We start from the raw sequence: 15,898 nt of genomic DNA on the forward strand, positions 1-15,898 counted from the left end.
GTTTTCTTTTATCGTGAAATTTTTAATGAAACAATGGTACCTTTAGAGAAATAAGGAGAGAGGCGCGTAATGTTGCACTTTCCATAAGACTAGAATTTAATGCCCTCCTCATATTTTTACAACCAGTAGGCTCCTACTATTCAATGATCATTGCATGATTATGATTTAGGGTCGGTTTATTTATAAGGAAACTGATTTCAAGAAATTGTCTTTCGACTTTCCCGCTTTTTTATAATAAAAATTAATCAGTTTACAAAATGCATTTTCATGGATTTGAAAAAAAAAAGTTTAATTTGGGGGAGAACTTCATTTTCTAACTAGAAAGAAATCGCTTTCCCTAAATCACCAAGCAAACGAAAATTAACCATTTAAAAAAATTTTCATGAAATTCTCGGTGAAATAGTCGCATCATTAGAAAAACAAAGAGAGAGGAGAATAACATTGCACCTTCCAAAAGACTAGAATTGAATGCCCTCCTCATGGTTTTGCCTAAAAATGAAAAATACCTGATTAAACATAAGTAGGAAGAAAATATAGAGATAAAGCGTAGGAGGCTTTCCCTTGGTTTCTCCAGCACGTAATAATGTCCGTTTCATTGTAATTTCAATTCCAAAAGGCCGTGACGTGCACACACCGATCGAACCGGTTCGCATTTATCTTTTGTGACCCGATGAATGCAAACTTCCAAGAAATGATTTCGTGGAGGATGGCAGAAGTGCCTTGCTTGACTCATTCTGCTTTTCACAGAGTTAGGTCGGAAATTCAGTACGGACACATAACCTTTCGGACAAGAGGTTTGGTAGATGTTAGTGAAAAGTCAAGTGCTGGAAGATAGTAGACAGTTGGCAATAAATTATGTGGTTTTGCCGGATTAGGCATGTATAATTTGCTGTGCAGTTTGGTCCCAAATCCTTTTCATTATGTGCATTTGTAGTTGAGGTCTCTGTTGTGACATTTAGCTGGCGATGTGCACGAGAACCCCACCTAAAAAGAGAGTGTCAATTCTCTGTCAAAAGCGATGATCTTTACTAAGTTCTTTTCACTCCCCAAGTTCTCTCTCACAAGTAATGGCTCACTTCAATCTCAATCCTCATAAAAATCATAATCATTCCACAAAGAGAGAGAGAGAGAGAGAGAGAGAGAATGGCAATGGATAGGATAGAAAAGGAATTCATTCGTTCTCTTTTAGCAGAATTGAGCTTTCATGGAAAAAAGAAGAAGAGGATAAGATGCTTTAACAAAAAGCTAGTCCATTGCGATTATCTGTCTTCCTACGCATTTGAGCCTTTGATATAATTTTTCCTTTTTGGGTCGTCAAAAGAGAAGTCCATGATCTGGATTACAGGTAGGTGATCGCTTCATATATCATAGACTGTTAGGCTATTCATTGAAACGAAACCTCGTGCAAGCCATTTTCAAAATTGTCTCCTTTTTTCATCTGCATTGAACATTCAAACAAAAGAAAGATTGCATATTTGTACAGAGCAAGCCAGATTCATGTGCTGGTACTCCTACAAGCATGGTTTGACCTGGTTCCCTGGGTAAAGGGGGCAACTGTGTTTGATGGGTTTTGGCATCAAGACTAAGAATGCCTAGCAACAGCAGATGAAGCGAAGATATTGGGTTTTTCCAATGATGAGATTTATTCATGTGGATATATCAGGTGCCTCTAACTTGTGCCAAACTTCTAAAATATGTTGAAGTTGGAGTGCGGGTTAATCATGCAATGAGATGTGCACATTCAGAAACTGCTCAGTGTGAAAGATATCAATGTTTTCCTTATACCCCTAAAATGCTACAACAAGTTGCACAAAGATTGGATCAAAGCGTGAAGAAATGGAGATGATGGGGAAGAAGAACTTGGACCTTTATTCAGAATTGTGAAACTAGTTAAAGATGTGCTTGGAATTGGTCATTAAATCACATTTTTCCTTCCACCGACTGAACTGCATGGGTTGACCCATTTGAAAACCTTCCCCGAGTCATTCTATACACCATTCCAAGAGGATTTTTGCTGGCCATTCATGTGAGAACAGGAGTCCTCGTGGTGGATTGCTGCAAACTTGCTGCATAATCCCGAGCCCACAAGTCGTAATGTACGATCTCCTCAAGGGAAGGTGTCTTGACCAGTTCCTCCCTATGCTTATCACAAGTAAGCTCTACGACCTTGAAGATGTCCAAGTAGCTTATCCTGACAATAGTAAAATCATTCATTCAAAAAAAGACCGACAATACGTATAAACTGACTTGAGCAGAGATTATGCAAGTCATGTTCATATAAAGAGAGATCAAACATACAAGTTATAATTCATATTAGACTGCAACCAACATCAGTTTTTTTCTAAATCAGTAGGTACCATAGAAAGTAAATAAGAAGGTTTATGCTCCTTTCAAATTTAAATACTTTACTTCCAATCCCCACGAGAAACAAAATGGATTTAAGAAATCTTTCACTATTAACATAAATTATTAAGATGTTATTAGATCAGACCCACCCTGACTTCAAATGCTTAGAGCTGGGTTTCTGTAGTTGTTAATAACTCCACAGCAAAAGTCCAGTCAATTCCACGGAAAAACTAAATAAAGAAACAGAATGCATACTTTTCATCGATGAACATTTCAACTGCCTTCTCATTGGCTGCGCTAAGAACTCCCGTCATTGTGCCTCCAGCCCGTCCAGCAGCATAGGCAAGATCCATGGATGGATATTTCACATTGTCAGGAGCTTTGAATGTTAGTGAACCAAGCCTGTGCCATGATGAAAATGCATCTTATCAAACCAAAAAAGAAAAGAAAGAGATACTGAGAAGATTTCAGTGTGTATAATCCTTTGCAGCCAAAATACATAGAACTTTCAGCCACGTCACTTGTCACTGATATTGATACCCTCATAATGTTTCAAAGATATATTGTTCATGTCATCAACATAATGAGTACCAAAATGACATTAGTAAAAGCAATCAAGTGCGCATCCTTTCAATTGGTGCAATCTAGTTCTAAACCTAATAAAATATAAATAAATTAAGCAATCAGGACCTTCCCTCGAAATTGCTTAGGCAGCAGCCAAAAGTCACCTAGCCAGCAGCCCTAAAGGATGCCTCATAGGAGAAATCGGAGAGCATGGGGACGTTAAGGACTCAACTGCTTTTTCTCAGAAGGTTTGGGATTTAAGCATCAGTCAAACTTTTTAGAACATGACTTCATTCAACACATAAAGTTTAGGACTTCCGGTGTACTTTTCCTGATGTTTGACTTTCATGCCCATGAGCAGGGAAGGACCCAAGGGGTTTGCCAAGGGCAGTCACCCACCCTAGACACTAGGTGCTCTACTAATTATGTACTATACTCTATGAAACTTCTTTATGTCTCCCGTCACCCAATTGTATGTGCCCAAAAGATGGGGGAAAAAGTTCATATGCAACCATTACACATGCAAAAATGCGCAACCAGTCCAATGCCTTCTTCCAGGCCACCGGTCCTGTGCTTTAAGGTAACAGTCTTTCCCTTCAAGCGAACACTTATCTTGAGAAGTAGAGCAACCTTTTTACGTTAATTCATATGTCTTAAAGAGATTTGTGAGAAATTCATAATCCTACTCTGGCAGGAAAAGGATAATTACTTGCAAAGGTCGAGTCGAGGCCATGTTATTTCAGAGCAGTAAATCCTCTCTGGCCATGACATCGTGTAGAGGATCGGCAATCGCATATCAGGCCACCCTAATTGTGCGAGAACGGATGAATCCTGGAGAGGAGCAAACATGGAAGATGATAAGCAACAGTCATACCCAGTTGTCGTACTGAGTAAATTCCTAAGATAACTTAAGATATAAACTCAGAGACTGTCACCAGCATCAGCAGAAGGATGGTACACCAACATTAATAGCCACATGGTTCAGCGAATAAGAACCGAACCTGTGTCTCCACCATCGAGTGAATGATAGATTGGGGATGAATCACAATCTCAATATGGTCATAGTCTGCTCCATAGAGATAATGCGCTTCAATGACTTCAAGACCCTGGTCAAGCACGTAAAAGTTAAATGGAGCACAATGCAAAAGCACAGATGGAAGCTTGCCCTGTTCATGGTGTACTGCTTGAGATAAGTTTGAACAAAGAATACAACAAACCTTATTGAAAAGGGTAGCAGAGTCAACAGTAATCTTTTTCCCCATATTCCAGTTAGGATGCTTCAAAGCATCAGCAACTTTGACTTCTTTTAATTTATCTACTGGCCAATCCCTGTCATGACAAAGTCGACAAATATTTATTCCTCAGTCCTGGAAACTGCACATCCAAGAAGATAAAGGCACCGGATGCCTTTTACCTAATATCCAAAAATTCCAAGCACCCAAATAGTATGATAAATAGAAGGATAGAAACACTATGGATTATGAAACAATGCACAAACTTATCTCATACGCTAACAAATCTACTCTAACTGCATTTGCATGAACTAACCAAAGGGAAAATGTTTAGGAGGAATTAAATAAAAATCCTCCATCACTCAAAACAAGAGAAATGAGACCCAGATTCATTTCCTAGTTACAGACTTGGCATCCATATCAGATTAACCCAAGTTATTTGTCCTAAAGCAAATATGCTAGGCTTGGAACAAATTTTGTTTGTAAGCTTCACATTCTAAACATGTTCACACCTGAAAGCCCCACCCGATGCAGTCAAAATAATTCGCCGAAGTGCACCTTCTGGTAAACCCTGAATACACTGAAGGAAAATAGACATTTTTAAGCTTCTGAAATGAATTAATTGAGCATTGCAAAAGTGAGCCATGATAAAGAAGCATATGAGTTCCAAACATTCTCGTGGAAGCTCTCACACCTGAAATATGGCAGAATGTTCAGAATCAGCCGGAAGAATCTTCACTTTATGCTTGTGTGCAAGGGGGAGCACAAAAGGACCTCCTGCAATGAGGGTCTCCTTATTGGCCAAAGCTATGTCCTTGCCTGCTTCAATGGCAGCCACTGTAGGCTGAGGATTTTAACCAATAAAAGTACATCAACCATAGAAATTCACAATGGCTGCTGTTCTAGGGAAATACATAAATGAAAAGGTAGATGAAAACACAGCATACTGGCATATCAATGCACTCAAATCTCCAAAAGATAAAAGAAACAATTTCAATAAAAGCTTTCCTCAAAATTGTCAGCAGTAAATGCAATACTTTACCTTTAGTCCTGCACAACCAACTATACCTGTAACTACAGTTACAGCGTCTGGATGGCGGGCCACCTGAAAATTTCCATTATCAGTAATAGTTGGCATGGAAAAACCTTCAAAGAGCAATGTGGGTAAACTGAGGCAGGTCAATAAAATACGTATACTTATGGGTGTGACAGACTGCGCTACACATAGGCTTTTGAATAAGTGATTTATATTCAACACCCAGTGAGAGTCTGCCATCACAAGTATTCAAGTTCTATAAGCCGTTCCAAGTATACCTAGCCTTATTCAACTTTAAATTCCATGCAATAGCACAAAGATGAGACACCTCAATAACTCCTTGTTCCCCTGGAATGATCTCAGGCTTGTCTTCAACATCAGATAGAGCCTCCTTGAGTTCATCAACTAGTGACTCATTCCTAACTGCGACCAATTGAGGCTTGAATCTCTTAACCTGTAAAATGGAGAAAAGAAAGTTACTGAGTCCAAAGCTTCAATCTGAATCAGATTACAAAGATTTGAATCCATGCTATTCTTCAGTTTATTTCCACCCCCTTACTCACAGGGAAGTGATGTTTAATTGCCCAAGAAATTTGAGGGAGTCCAGATTAGGTAGGTGAAGAACGGATTGTGTCATTATTTTTAGAACTACAATAGTTTGAAAAATTCAAAAATTGGCAGAGAATGTCATTAAATCTGGTAGATTTTACGGTTGAACAGTGTCACATTGAGCGTGACATGGCAACAGATTATTTACCTGATCAGATAGAAGTGTAACATTTGATCCAGCTGCAAGAGCCACGACTCTGAATTTATCAGGGTTCTCTGCTACTATGTCCAAAGTCTGTAAAACACCCAATTCAGATTGCAACGAATGACAATGCAATTTGACTAGAGAACTGACATCGATTCAGAAAACATATACAGTTTATTGCAGCTCCTCAAGAACTTTAACTTAGTATAACATAAGGGTATCATGCTAGAAAAGGAAATGGCATTCAAACCTGTGTTCCAATGGAACCAGTAGATCCAACAATAGAAATCGGCTTCGGGCCATCCCACAATTTACGATTTGTCTCGGGAACAGCTCGTCCAGGCCAGGCTGGTGGAGGCGGCTGTGCTGAACAATGTATTCTTCTCGTTCCACAATCCTTCCTCTTCAACGTATATGCACCTGAACATCAGACAGCAGAGAATTAGAAGGATTGTCCATTGCGCAAGCTCCAATTAAACTGTTCCATGAAGTTACTAAACTGTCAGTCAAAGCAATCGACTGCTTTCACTTGCACAAACTCCAAGTAAAACCATGAATTTAACCATGTAATGCTTCTGTTTTCTACATCGACTCGAATGCTTATACATTAAAGACAGCTTCCGCAAAATGGGAAATCATAAAATCTGAGAACATGGAAGTGAAAAATCGCATTAGCAACCAAAACTACCACGACTCTTCCAAGACAAGCGAACCTTTTTATACCTTGGGCAGGGTAAAAAGGCAACAGAAACACAAAAGAATGACTCTTGACACTTCTATACACTCTTCTCCAGCTCAATGAGTTCCTAAACGAGCAAAAGCAAAGACTTCCCACACCTCCAATTACAAGAACAAAGACAAGAAAGACAACGTCTTTGACTCAAATTCCACCACTGCGTCTCGGAGAAATCAAGCGGCTGAAGCAGAAGGAACCCTCTACCTGGCAACTTATTGAGGTGGTGAAGGTGGTGATTTGACTTCGTAGAATCCAAGAACGAAACGGCCTTGATCTCGGCCGGCGACAGCAAATTAAGAGCCATCGGGAAAACAAAAATTTGCCCAAAACCAAAGGAGGGAAAAGGAGGGAACTTGAGAGGAAAGGAGAAGCGGAAGCGCGAGCTAATGAAACGGGTGGTCTAGAAATCGCAGGTGGGCACACGTTTAAAGGCAGAAAAACAACGCACATGTGCGTCAGGCTACGGAACCAGGAGGTGGGTCTTGGTCTCCTAGGTGGGTCAGTCACTCTGTCAACTGGGTTTTTCCTTTCGAACGGCAAAACGGGAAGTGGGAAGTGCGTCACGACAGGCGATGGATAAGACGCGAAGGGAATCAAGCTCATACGACGGTTTTCAATTGCCCTGAGCACGTTCTGATACTCTGGTTTGGGTCCTTAGTTAGTGGATGCTAATGAGCGACACTGTTTCTTGTTCTTGTCCTGATCCAACCAGAGATTGTTTACGAGATTACACGACCTTGTTCCTTGTTTCGGCCACGGATAGATTCCTCTCCCTAGTGTGTCCAAAGTCTTCCCTTTTATGGCTTGAAAAGTTCGGCGACGCAGAAAGTCTCTCCCTTTCCTGCTGTGAAAATCTTTCTACCCTTTTAGTCTCAATCTCAGTCTCTCTCTCTCTCGGACTTGGCTGATCAAATTCAGTTGATGGTGACTTGAAAATGAAGGAAGTGTTCAATTTCACGAGTTTTCTATGCAGCAAGCACGCTTAACACGCTTGCCAAGACACAAAAAGAGGACCTTTTTTTTTCCAAGTGGCTCGTCTTTTCAGCATGTTAAAAATTGAAACTTTCTGCGGTATATGAAAGATGAACCATTTAAGGATCCATGCATATTCATCATTTTTTCGGATCCGAAACTTATCATGCATACTTTCATTTTATTATAAAAATATATGAAATATTAATTGAGTAAAAGTATTGGTTATAAATGAGAGTTTAAATTATTTGTTCCACATTATATATTTAAATCATCAAACGTATGAAATATCGTAAGATTGTGCAAAGATATAGAAAATAAAACACAAAAATTTGTTCCAAATTTAGGTTGCAAGTTTCAGATTTTATCCTAAAACCATCTTTATTCCTAATTACATGTACTTACAAGTCGTTGTTAATTGACGTGACCCAATTAAAACTGACCCATCTATACACATCTAAATGCGAATGACATGAAAATATGCAAATCACTTCTTAAAGGGCGAGAAAGTTGCATGGGTCTGCACTAAATCTTCGAATGTGTGTCCATCAATGGTTGGCGCAGCTCCTCCAGCCGATTCAGATTTATGACTCCAAACACAAAATTAGACATCTAGGATCCTATTGCTTACACACTTGAAACCAGAGGCAGCTATTTAGAGCACAGTAAACAGTTTTTTAATCCTACAATAGCATCATCAGCAGTGCCCGAGGCGGCTACAGAGCTTTGATTCAGAAGAGTTTAGACCGAGCGGGTTTGCGATTGAAAGTCGAATCACGACGACAAACATTTGACAAAATGGGTTTTCATTACGAATGAGTTATTGGAGTTTAACGATTACTTTCAATGAAAAAGACTGTTTATAAAAAAAAAATCAATAGATGAATTCATGTGATATGAAGTTAAAGGAGCAGCAAGATATACACATCAGAACCCATTGTCTTGACTTTGATATTCACTATATTCATCAGGCCACCAACCCAAAGGAAGAAGATTTTTTTAGTTAGAATTATACTGTTTCACGTCATGATTCGACCAAGGTCAGCATCAAAATTAAGACCTTGCTCAAAATCCTTTAGATTCCCCCCTAATGTGTCCAAACTCTTCCGTCGACTTGGTGATAGAGAGAGGTTTTCCTCCCTTGCGAATTCCATAACCCTTTTTCTTCTTTCGTCCGGTAAGTGGATCTGGCTGATAAATCCGGTTGCCTATGACGAGATGTATCATTATAAGGGATTTGTTTTTATTCGATTACGACAGCGTAAAAGCTGAAACGCACGAACAAACGTATAAACGTGGGTCACGCCCTCTTCGTCTGATTGGTTGAACTCTTCTTGTTGGCAAAACACGTTCGCCACTCTAAACAGAGTAGTACGGTTCTGAATTAAAGCATGTCCCACGTTGCAAGAGCTTCTGTTTTGTTTTGCCTCTTACTTGAGCATCCACGAGAGACACGACAAGATCCACTAGGCTAGATGCGTAAGTTAAAACGATCGGAGCAGCGCATAATGTCAACGTTACAAGAGCGTTTATGGAACGTTTAGTGGGGTTTAGATATGTGGAGAATGCTGATTGAAAGGAGTAAAGTTGGGCGGCGAAAAATTGCTCATATTTTACCAAAGCACTACAGGACCCAGAAGCCAAATTTCCAACACGTATCTCTTTGCTATCATGCTTTACAATTTGATATATAAAGCAACTCTAATGCGAAGACCACTAGAACAACACACATATGGGAAGGATAAGCTGGGCATGACGGTGGATAAAGAGGAATCTGATGCTACAGATATTGGAAACAGTTCCATCACAGGATTTCAAAAGAACAAATGCAAAAAATTGGCAGCGCAGGCCAATCCCATCACTCACCCCAGTACGCAAGTCAAAAGTATACCATGACAATAGCATCTGCAAAAGTTGCATGAATCACAGGATATATTCTGATGCACAGCAATGCAACTGAATCAAATAAAGACGGCCATATTTAGTCTCAATCCCAGTGAGCGTGATCCCATTGGCTGGTTATGAAGATCATCTTTGGTTAAGATAATAAAGAACCATGCCAAAATAACATTTCTCTGTACAAGAATTTCATCGATATCGAGCAAGCAGCAAGATTATTTATTTCAGTTCCCTGTCCAAACAAACTATCATATGATAAACTCTGCTGATCTAGTGGTGGTATAAGGTGAATATCATGATGCCACAATCTCAGCAGCCGTTCATGCATACTTGGGTAAAACAAACAACATGAGTAACGTTGAGTTCCCTCAGTAACTTCTATTCCTGTTCCACCTGTATCTCAGTCAAGTTCATTCCCGAGCTCATCTCACTGGTACTCTCTGCCCCTCCAGACTCGGAAAATTTTGTGATTTTCTGCAGTTCATCGGTTACATCAGAAGAGCGAGATGCTGTTTCATCAGAGGATTGTTCTTTCTGAGCAGCTGGTTTTGGGCGCCGAATGGCTTCTGCTGCTTCAGCCATGGCAATAGGTGGTGGCTGGGGTGGCACCCATGCACGCTGAACTGGTTGACCGGTTTTCAAGTCCTCATCACGGTCAATTTCAGTAATTCTAGCATTCTTCCTCTGCCACCAGGGCGCAGAAGCATCACCATTTGACTGGTCAGTGATTCCATTGTCTTGAGCATTGTAATTCCAAGCTTCAGCACTTGATTGGTACTGATACACATTGCTTGAGTTGTTTTGAGTCTGAATGGTCTCCCACGGCTACTCAAGGATCAGGAAGAAAGTGATAAATCAAAACCCAACAATGTACAAATACACACGCTATAAACACATTGAGTATATGGGTGGAAGTCCAGAATCAGCCCATACATACATACATACATAGATCTGTACAGTCTCCACTGGTAATGAATTATGATCGTAATGAAAAAAGAAGGATCTTAAATTCTGATATGTGCGCTTGAGAAAACAAACCTTAGCTCTTGGTGCTAAGCGAGGATTGGGTATCTGCTGATGAGGATTGGGGGGTGAATCATTGATGTCCTATAAAATTATGTTGAACGGGAAGTGAGCCTGATGCTGCCTGGCAAAGTAACATCATGACAGACTCAATTTACCTTTACGTTTGGAGGTCGTTCCCCTCTTTGGACCATGGCCATAATCTGTCATGCAATACAGGATTTCAGAGGATGTCTTTCTAAAACTTAGCGACATGATGGTTCACACAGAATAAAGCTATTTAAACTACTTAGACAGGGAAGCTACATTAATAAGCTTTAGAACATGTCACGAGTTGAGCAAAGTTGCCAATATAATGATTGCATCTTAAGAAATCTATTTTGATCCTCAGTGCATCCCTCCTCGCATGTCCTATTTGCTTATGTAGCCAGCAAAACTACTAATAGCTTATCCAATAAAGCTGACAGCTTCAAAAGGGTAATGGGAAGGCTAGTATGCCCATTGAGTTCGAGAGAGAGAGGCCTCAGAAAAATGAATGACTGGAAAAAAGAGACTGATTTTACCTCCATATATGACTTTGGATGAGGTGCCGCAGAGGGTTCTGAAGATCCTGGAGGTGAAGAAGATCTCGCTGTGGAAGAATAGTGGTCAACATACAAAAAATTGGATAGTTATAATATTGAAGGTACTCATTTAAATAATAAAAAATAAAGGCGCTCACGCTCTTTTATATAACCACCTGAACGTGATTCAAATTCTGCCCTCCCGTTAGCAAATGGCTGCTGCAAAAAATAGTAACTGTCAACCAACAGCTCACATATGATAGCTCTTAACACTAAAATAGGCAGCTAGTTTAGACTTCTTCAATATTTTTTGCATTTTACTTCAACACACCTTTGGAATAGTGACCAATCCTCCGTGATCTTCATGGTTGAACTGAGAAAGAGCACCTGAAGTGTTTGCATGTCCTGAGAATCACAGAGATATAAAACAAAAACAATATTTAAGAATTTCACTGTCACACAGAGGGGCACTATCTCCATTATGATATATAACAATTTGTAATAACTGTTTTATCAAGTCTGACATGAGAAAGAAACTTAGGACCATAGAGGGATAAGGATTGATATTAGAAGGAGATCACTTCCTGACTAGCATTAAAAACTATCAGTCTCTTAAATGGGGAAATACAAACGGCACAGAGAAAAAGCTTGCTTTCATAAGACATATCTAGATATAGAAAGTCGCATGTTAAAAAGGCAAAGCAAATTGCACAAGGAAAACTTGCTTTTTCTTCATCTTAAATCTAAAAAGGACTGACAATGTAGTTGGGGTAGAGAGGAGAGCATTCTAGTTCCAGCATGAGGCTAGCTGTCAAGCAACAGGAAGAGGAGTCCGAGCCAAACCCAAACAAATATTATGTCCAAAAAATGGGAATAAGAAACTCCAACAGAAAATAGTTGCAATCCTCTTTACTGCAAGTAATCCTAATCATTCATCATGTATGGACATCCCCAACCACCAGTTTTCTCCAATTTCTGTTAGGCATTTTAAACTGTGATATGCCAAGTAGAGCAATGACACGGTTAGTCAGCAAGTATGTTTAATCCGGTTTATAATGAAGCTCACTTCAACCTGGAAAAATATATATATGCTCAAGTACTTTGATCACAAACTAGCCAAGAAAAATACTCTGATCACACAACAAGTGGTCATCACCTTCTAACTTCTGGATAGCAGTACTCATTGACTTCATCTCCTGTAGTTGGACATCCAGCAGTTTCACCAATTCCCCAAAGTACTTCCTCTCTAAAAGTTCAAAAGTCAAGAAAAATCTCACATGGCCATTGTTGAAGAAACAGAAGACAGTACATTGCCAAGCACCAAAGCAGATGTTTGTTGTAAAGACAGCTATTGCATCTAAGTATCACCTTCAACTTTAGAGTTCAACATCTCTTGGCTGACTTTTGCCACATCCGCAGCTGCAGCTGCAGCTGCTTTTGCTGCAGCAGCAGTTTCCTCTTCCAAACTTGGTCCAGCATTGGTTCTCTTGAGAACATCATTTTCTTCATCAGATATAACCTTGCGTATCCAACACTTGAACCTAGGAATTATAGCATTCTAAAACACGGAAAAATGTCACCAATACTGAATGAAAACTATAGATGAAGGATCACAGTAAACAAATCTAATAACTTAAACAGATAGATCAAGCTGTTAATAATATGTACAGTTTTAAATGCACAGTATACCCTGAAGTGCTAATATATGAAGCTTGGGCACTAATGCGTCCACTTTAAAAGGTGAAACAAATACGAGATGATCTCTTAGTACCTTCAACAGGACAGCCGTTCCAGCACCAGACACTGCTAGAAAGCCTACAGCATAAGCAGCATGGATCCAGCGAAATCTCGGTCGAGTCGTGGTGACCACTGAAGATATAACACCGGCAGGAGCAGCAGCAGCAGGCTGCAGAGCTTGTGATGAGGATTGGGGCTGAACATTTGCTGAAGATTTCGACTGCGGATCTGTGATTACCATGGCACAGCATGACAAACCACCAATAATGCAAGTTTTTCCCAATTAAAGGAGGCTAACGGCTTCAGCAAACAATTGTGTTCAAATTCCTAACCTGGACTAACATTTGTAGGCTGGGCACTTGGAGTTGGGTCCTGCAAAGTGCAAGTGAGAAAAAATCAGGTTCTTTTATTTTCATCTTTTCAATTGTTTTCCTGTTTCTCTCAACAGTGGGGATTTGAAAACATGAGATGTGCTATGTTGTCTATAATAATTAGTGCCAAATTACTGAAATTGTGAATGTCCCGCAGGTTTATGAGTCTAGCCCAATTTCTCACCCTCAGAGTCAGAATACTTCACTGTACAAGAACAAAGCAATTTCTAGAGATCATGAGAAATAGAACATGATATTGGCTTACCGGAACCCGCCGAAATGCTTCGTCTATTTCCTCCTTGGTAAGGCCCTTCCTTTCAAGGAAAGATCGTCGATAGATGACCGGAGAACCTTGAACTTTTGGGTGTGAGAGAAATTTGACAGCATTTTGCACCTGTTCCTCTCGTATTGGTTCTGAATTCACGAACACAGAAGGCGTAGAAGTTGATTTAACATTATCTGCTGCTGCATTTTGTGGAGCCTCATTTGTTGGTTTAGCCAATTCTGTACCTAAATTACAAAATTGCCATGACAACAATGCATGAATTCTCTAAAAATCAACATGCATAAATTCTACGCACACTTAACTTCAGGTTTGTCTAACATATAAGACATTTACAGGCTTTCATTATCTCCCACACCACTATAACAACAAAAGCAACAGCTGACTCTAATCCCACTAATTAAGGTTAGCCATGTGAATCTTTTCATACTATACGCTAAACAACAAAACTTGGCCTACACTCCACAGGTTAATTATGCTATAAATAATTCTCAATCACACTGCAGGACAAAACAAATGATCATCCTGGTTATGATGCATTCATGGAACTTTGGATTTGGAAGTTTCGTATACCTCCATTTTCAGGCTTCTTTCTGATTACACATGAGACCTGATAAAGCTACACCATCTCTTCAAGGCACCCAAATTTGAGAAACTCAGATACATTTCCATAGTTGCAACTTAATTTGTTCTTTTGATCCTACATAAAACTTCTCTTGTCCCAAGGCTCTATTACACATTGATCAAGAAAGTCTACGTTTCTGACATTACTACACATTTTACATCCCTATCTAATGCTTGCTCCAAAGGAAAAAAATACAAAGCCGTGAATAATATAACAAAACGCATCGATAGGATTAAAGAACACTAGAAAAAAAAGAAAAGAACAAAAGGGCAGCAATGGTCCAACTTCACTACAATCATAACTACGAAATTTTTAAAACTGACTAGACCAAGACAGCAAGGATGCCCTTCTTTGAATTCCAAACAAATGACAACCTTCTCCGAAGGAGTACTCAGGAGAAGAAGACGGACCACTTTTGCAGGTTAAAGAATCGGCGCATGGCCTTGGATGCCATGAGACATCGGATGCACTGACTGGAGATTTTTGAATTGTTCATAGCACCACCATCCAAAATTCAAGATTCCTACAGTCCGATTTATCAGAATTTGCAGTAAACGCTCTGGCTTCGGGGTCTAAACCAGGTGTAGCGCTAGTCTACTCTAATTGCTAACAATGTTCGTCTTTCCACACAATCGAAGAACAACAAGAAGCAAACTCATTTGCCCCACTAGAGGCCATTGCGAGCTTCGCTGAGTTACGGCCTAAATTAAGCTCCAGAGGACGACAACAACAGTAAAACCCACATGCCACTACCCAAGAATCGATTCAATTCATCTCGAATCTCCAAACTGAAACCAACCCAATTTGCACAAGAAACAATCAATTCGGCAGCAATCAAGTTGCGGCGCGCCCCCACCAATCCAACGCGACGAAAACGTCGCGCCCGGCTCGAAAAGCCGCGAGAACACCAACTGGGTCGTCGCCCAAAAAGACACCCAGTTGACCCAAAAGGAAAAAGACCCCGATCGGAAGTCAGAGAGAGAGAGAGAGAGAACAAGAACCTGATTCTTGCGGCTTATCGTCCGGGCCAGTAGCCATGTCCACCTCCTCCTCCGACTGAAACACGGGATCAAGAAGACGAAACCCAGCAAAGAAAACGAAAGAGAAAATCAAACGAAGCACAAAAGGGGCGATAAATCTTCACAACCCAGATGCAAATCACGTCTGTAGAAACGCGAAAATCAGCAGACACTTACAGAGAAGACGGAAGGTGGTGTGAGCCGGAGAGGGTGAGGAGGTGGATTTTGCTTGCTCGTCTCGAAGCGCGTGCTCTTTTGGGCAGAGTGTCAGAGGCGGTACACGCCAAAACGACGGGGATAATGTACGATTTTTCTCCTATCTCTCGTCGTTTTTTCTTTTCTTCTCTAGGCGGATTTGGATGTATGCCTCGTCTGGTATGTTTGGGCTAAATTAAACTTCGGGGAAATTTAGTGCGCTTGATTTAATGAGAAAGGGCTTTGCTTTTTCTAATGAAAAGTGTAAAAGCTTTATGGATAGTAATGGAGACTTTACTAGATTTAATGCACGCGGGAGACAAAACAATGACTCAGAATATGTGTAAGTCTACCGCGACTCGTGTAATTCACAGTAAAGTAAATAGTAATATGCTACATATAACAATATTAACATCGTTTCAACTAATTTTTGCAAGAATGAATCTATCGTGATGTCTAGGAGTAAGTTGAGTTATTTTGAAGCATTCCAAAGATTTCATGACGTGTTATTTAGCCGTTGTGAGATTGTCTTCCTAGATTGAC

The 15,898-nt window shown here is 40.1% G+C and overlaps 2 protein-coding genes across 5 annotated transcripts; both read right to left on the reverse strand.

Annotated features, from left to right (window-relative positions):
- Positions 1-1,756: 1,756 nt before the first annotated feature.
- LOC104418154 (1-deoxy-D-xylulose 5-phosphate reductoisomerase, chloroplastic) lies at positions 1,757-7,345 on the reverse strand. The gene is made up of 12 exons (XM_010029406.3): positions 6,873-7,345; positions 6,183-6,352; positions 5,936-6,022; positions 5,507-5,632; positions 5,185-5,247; positions 4,837-4,986; positions 4,655-4,722; positions 4,128-4,239; positions 3,912-4,016; positions 3,620-3,741; positions 2,602-2,748; positions 1,757-2,191 (listed from the first exon to the last, which is right to left on the reverse strand). Exons 1-12 carry the CDS (start codon positions 6,970-6,972, stop codon positions 2,023-2,025), a joined length of 1,419 nt encoding a protein of 472 aa, XP_010027708.2. The 5' UTR covers positions 6,973-7,345; the 3' UTR covers positions 1,757-2,022.
- Positions 7,346-9,656: 2,311 nt separating this feature from the next.
- Positions 9,657-15,497, reverse strand: LOC104418162 (peroxisomal membrane protein PEX14). 4 transcript variants are annotated; one of them, XM_010029457.3, is made up of 13 exons: positions 15,338-15,497; positions 15,143-15,197; positions 13,499-13,743; positions 13,195-13,234; positions 12,897-13,090; positions 12,494-12,683; positions 12,282-12,371; positions 11,457-11,530; positions 11,302-11,341; positions 11,126-11,193; positions 10,721-10,765; positions 10,578-10,646; positions 9,657-10,364 (listed from the first exon to the last, which is right to left on the reverse strand). In XM_010029457.3, exons 2-13 carry the CDS (start codon positions 15,177-15,179, stop codon positions 9,918-9,920), a joined length of 1,539 nt encoding a protein of 512 aa, XP_010027759.2. In that variant the 5' UTR covers positions 15,180-15,197; positions 15,338-15,497; the 3' UTR covers positions 9,657-9,917. The 4 variants fall into 4 exon arrangements, with proteins under 4 accessions (XP_010027759.2, XP_010027726.2, XP_010027717.2 ...); XM_010029424.3 differs by having other exon boundaries at positions 11,284-11,341; XM_010029415.3 differs by having other exon boundaries at positions 11,284-11,344.
- Positions 15,498-15,898: the final 401 nt, after the last annotated feature.

Source organism: Eucalyptus grandis, chromosome 2, assembly GCF_016545825.1.
Source record: "Eucalyptus grandis isolate ANBG69807.140 chromosome 2, ASM1654582v1, whole genome shotgun sequence".
Taxonomy (NCBI): Eukaryota; Viridiplantae; Streptophyta; class Magnoliopsida; order Myrtales; family Myrtaceae; genus Eucalyptus; species Eucalyptus grandis.

Bases quoted from the DNA above. Each gene is read 5' to 3' on its own strand.
- LOC104418162 (XM_010029415.3), bottom strand. From the start codon at position 15,179: ATGGCTACTGGCCCGGACGATAAGCCGCAAGAATCAG. The intron at 13,744-15,142 runs GTTCTTGTTCTC...TTTGTAATTTAG, and splicing joins CGATAAGCCGCAAGAATCAG to GTACAGAATTGGCTAAACCA. The intron at 13,235-13,498 runs GTAAGCCAATAT...TGCACTTTGCAG, and splicing joins AAGCATTTCGGCGGGTTCCG to GACCCAACTCCAAGTGCCCA.
- LOC104418154 (XM_010029406.3), bottom strand. From the start codon at position 6,972: ATGGCTCTTAATTTGCTGTCGCCGGCCGAGATCAAGGCCGTTTCGTTC. The intron at 4,987-5,184 runs GTAAAGTATTGC...TAAAATCCTCAG, and splicing joins TTGGTTGTGCAGGACTAAAG to CCTACAGTGGCTGCCATTGA. The intron at 2,749-3,619 runs GTAATTATCCTT...ATCATGGCACAG, and splicing joins CCTCGACTCGACCTTTGCAA to GCTTGGTTCACTAACATTCA.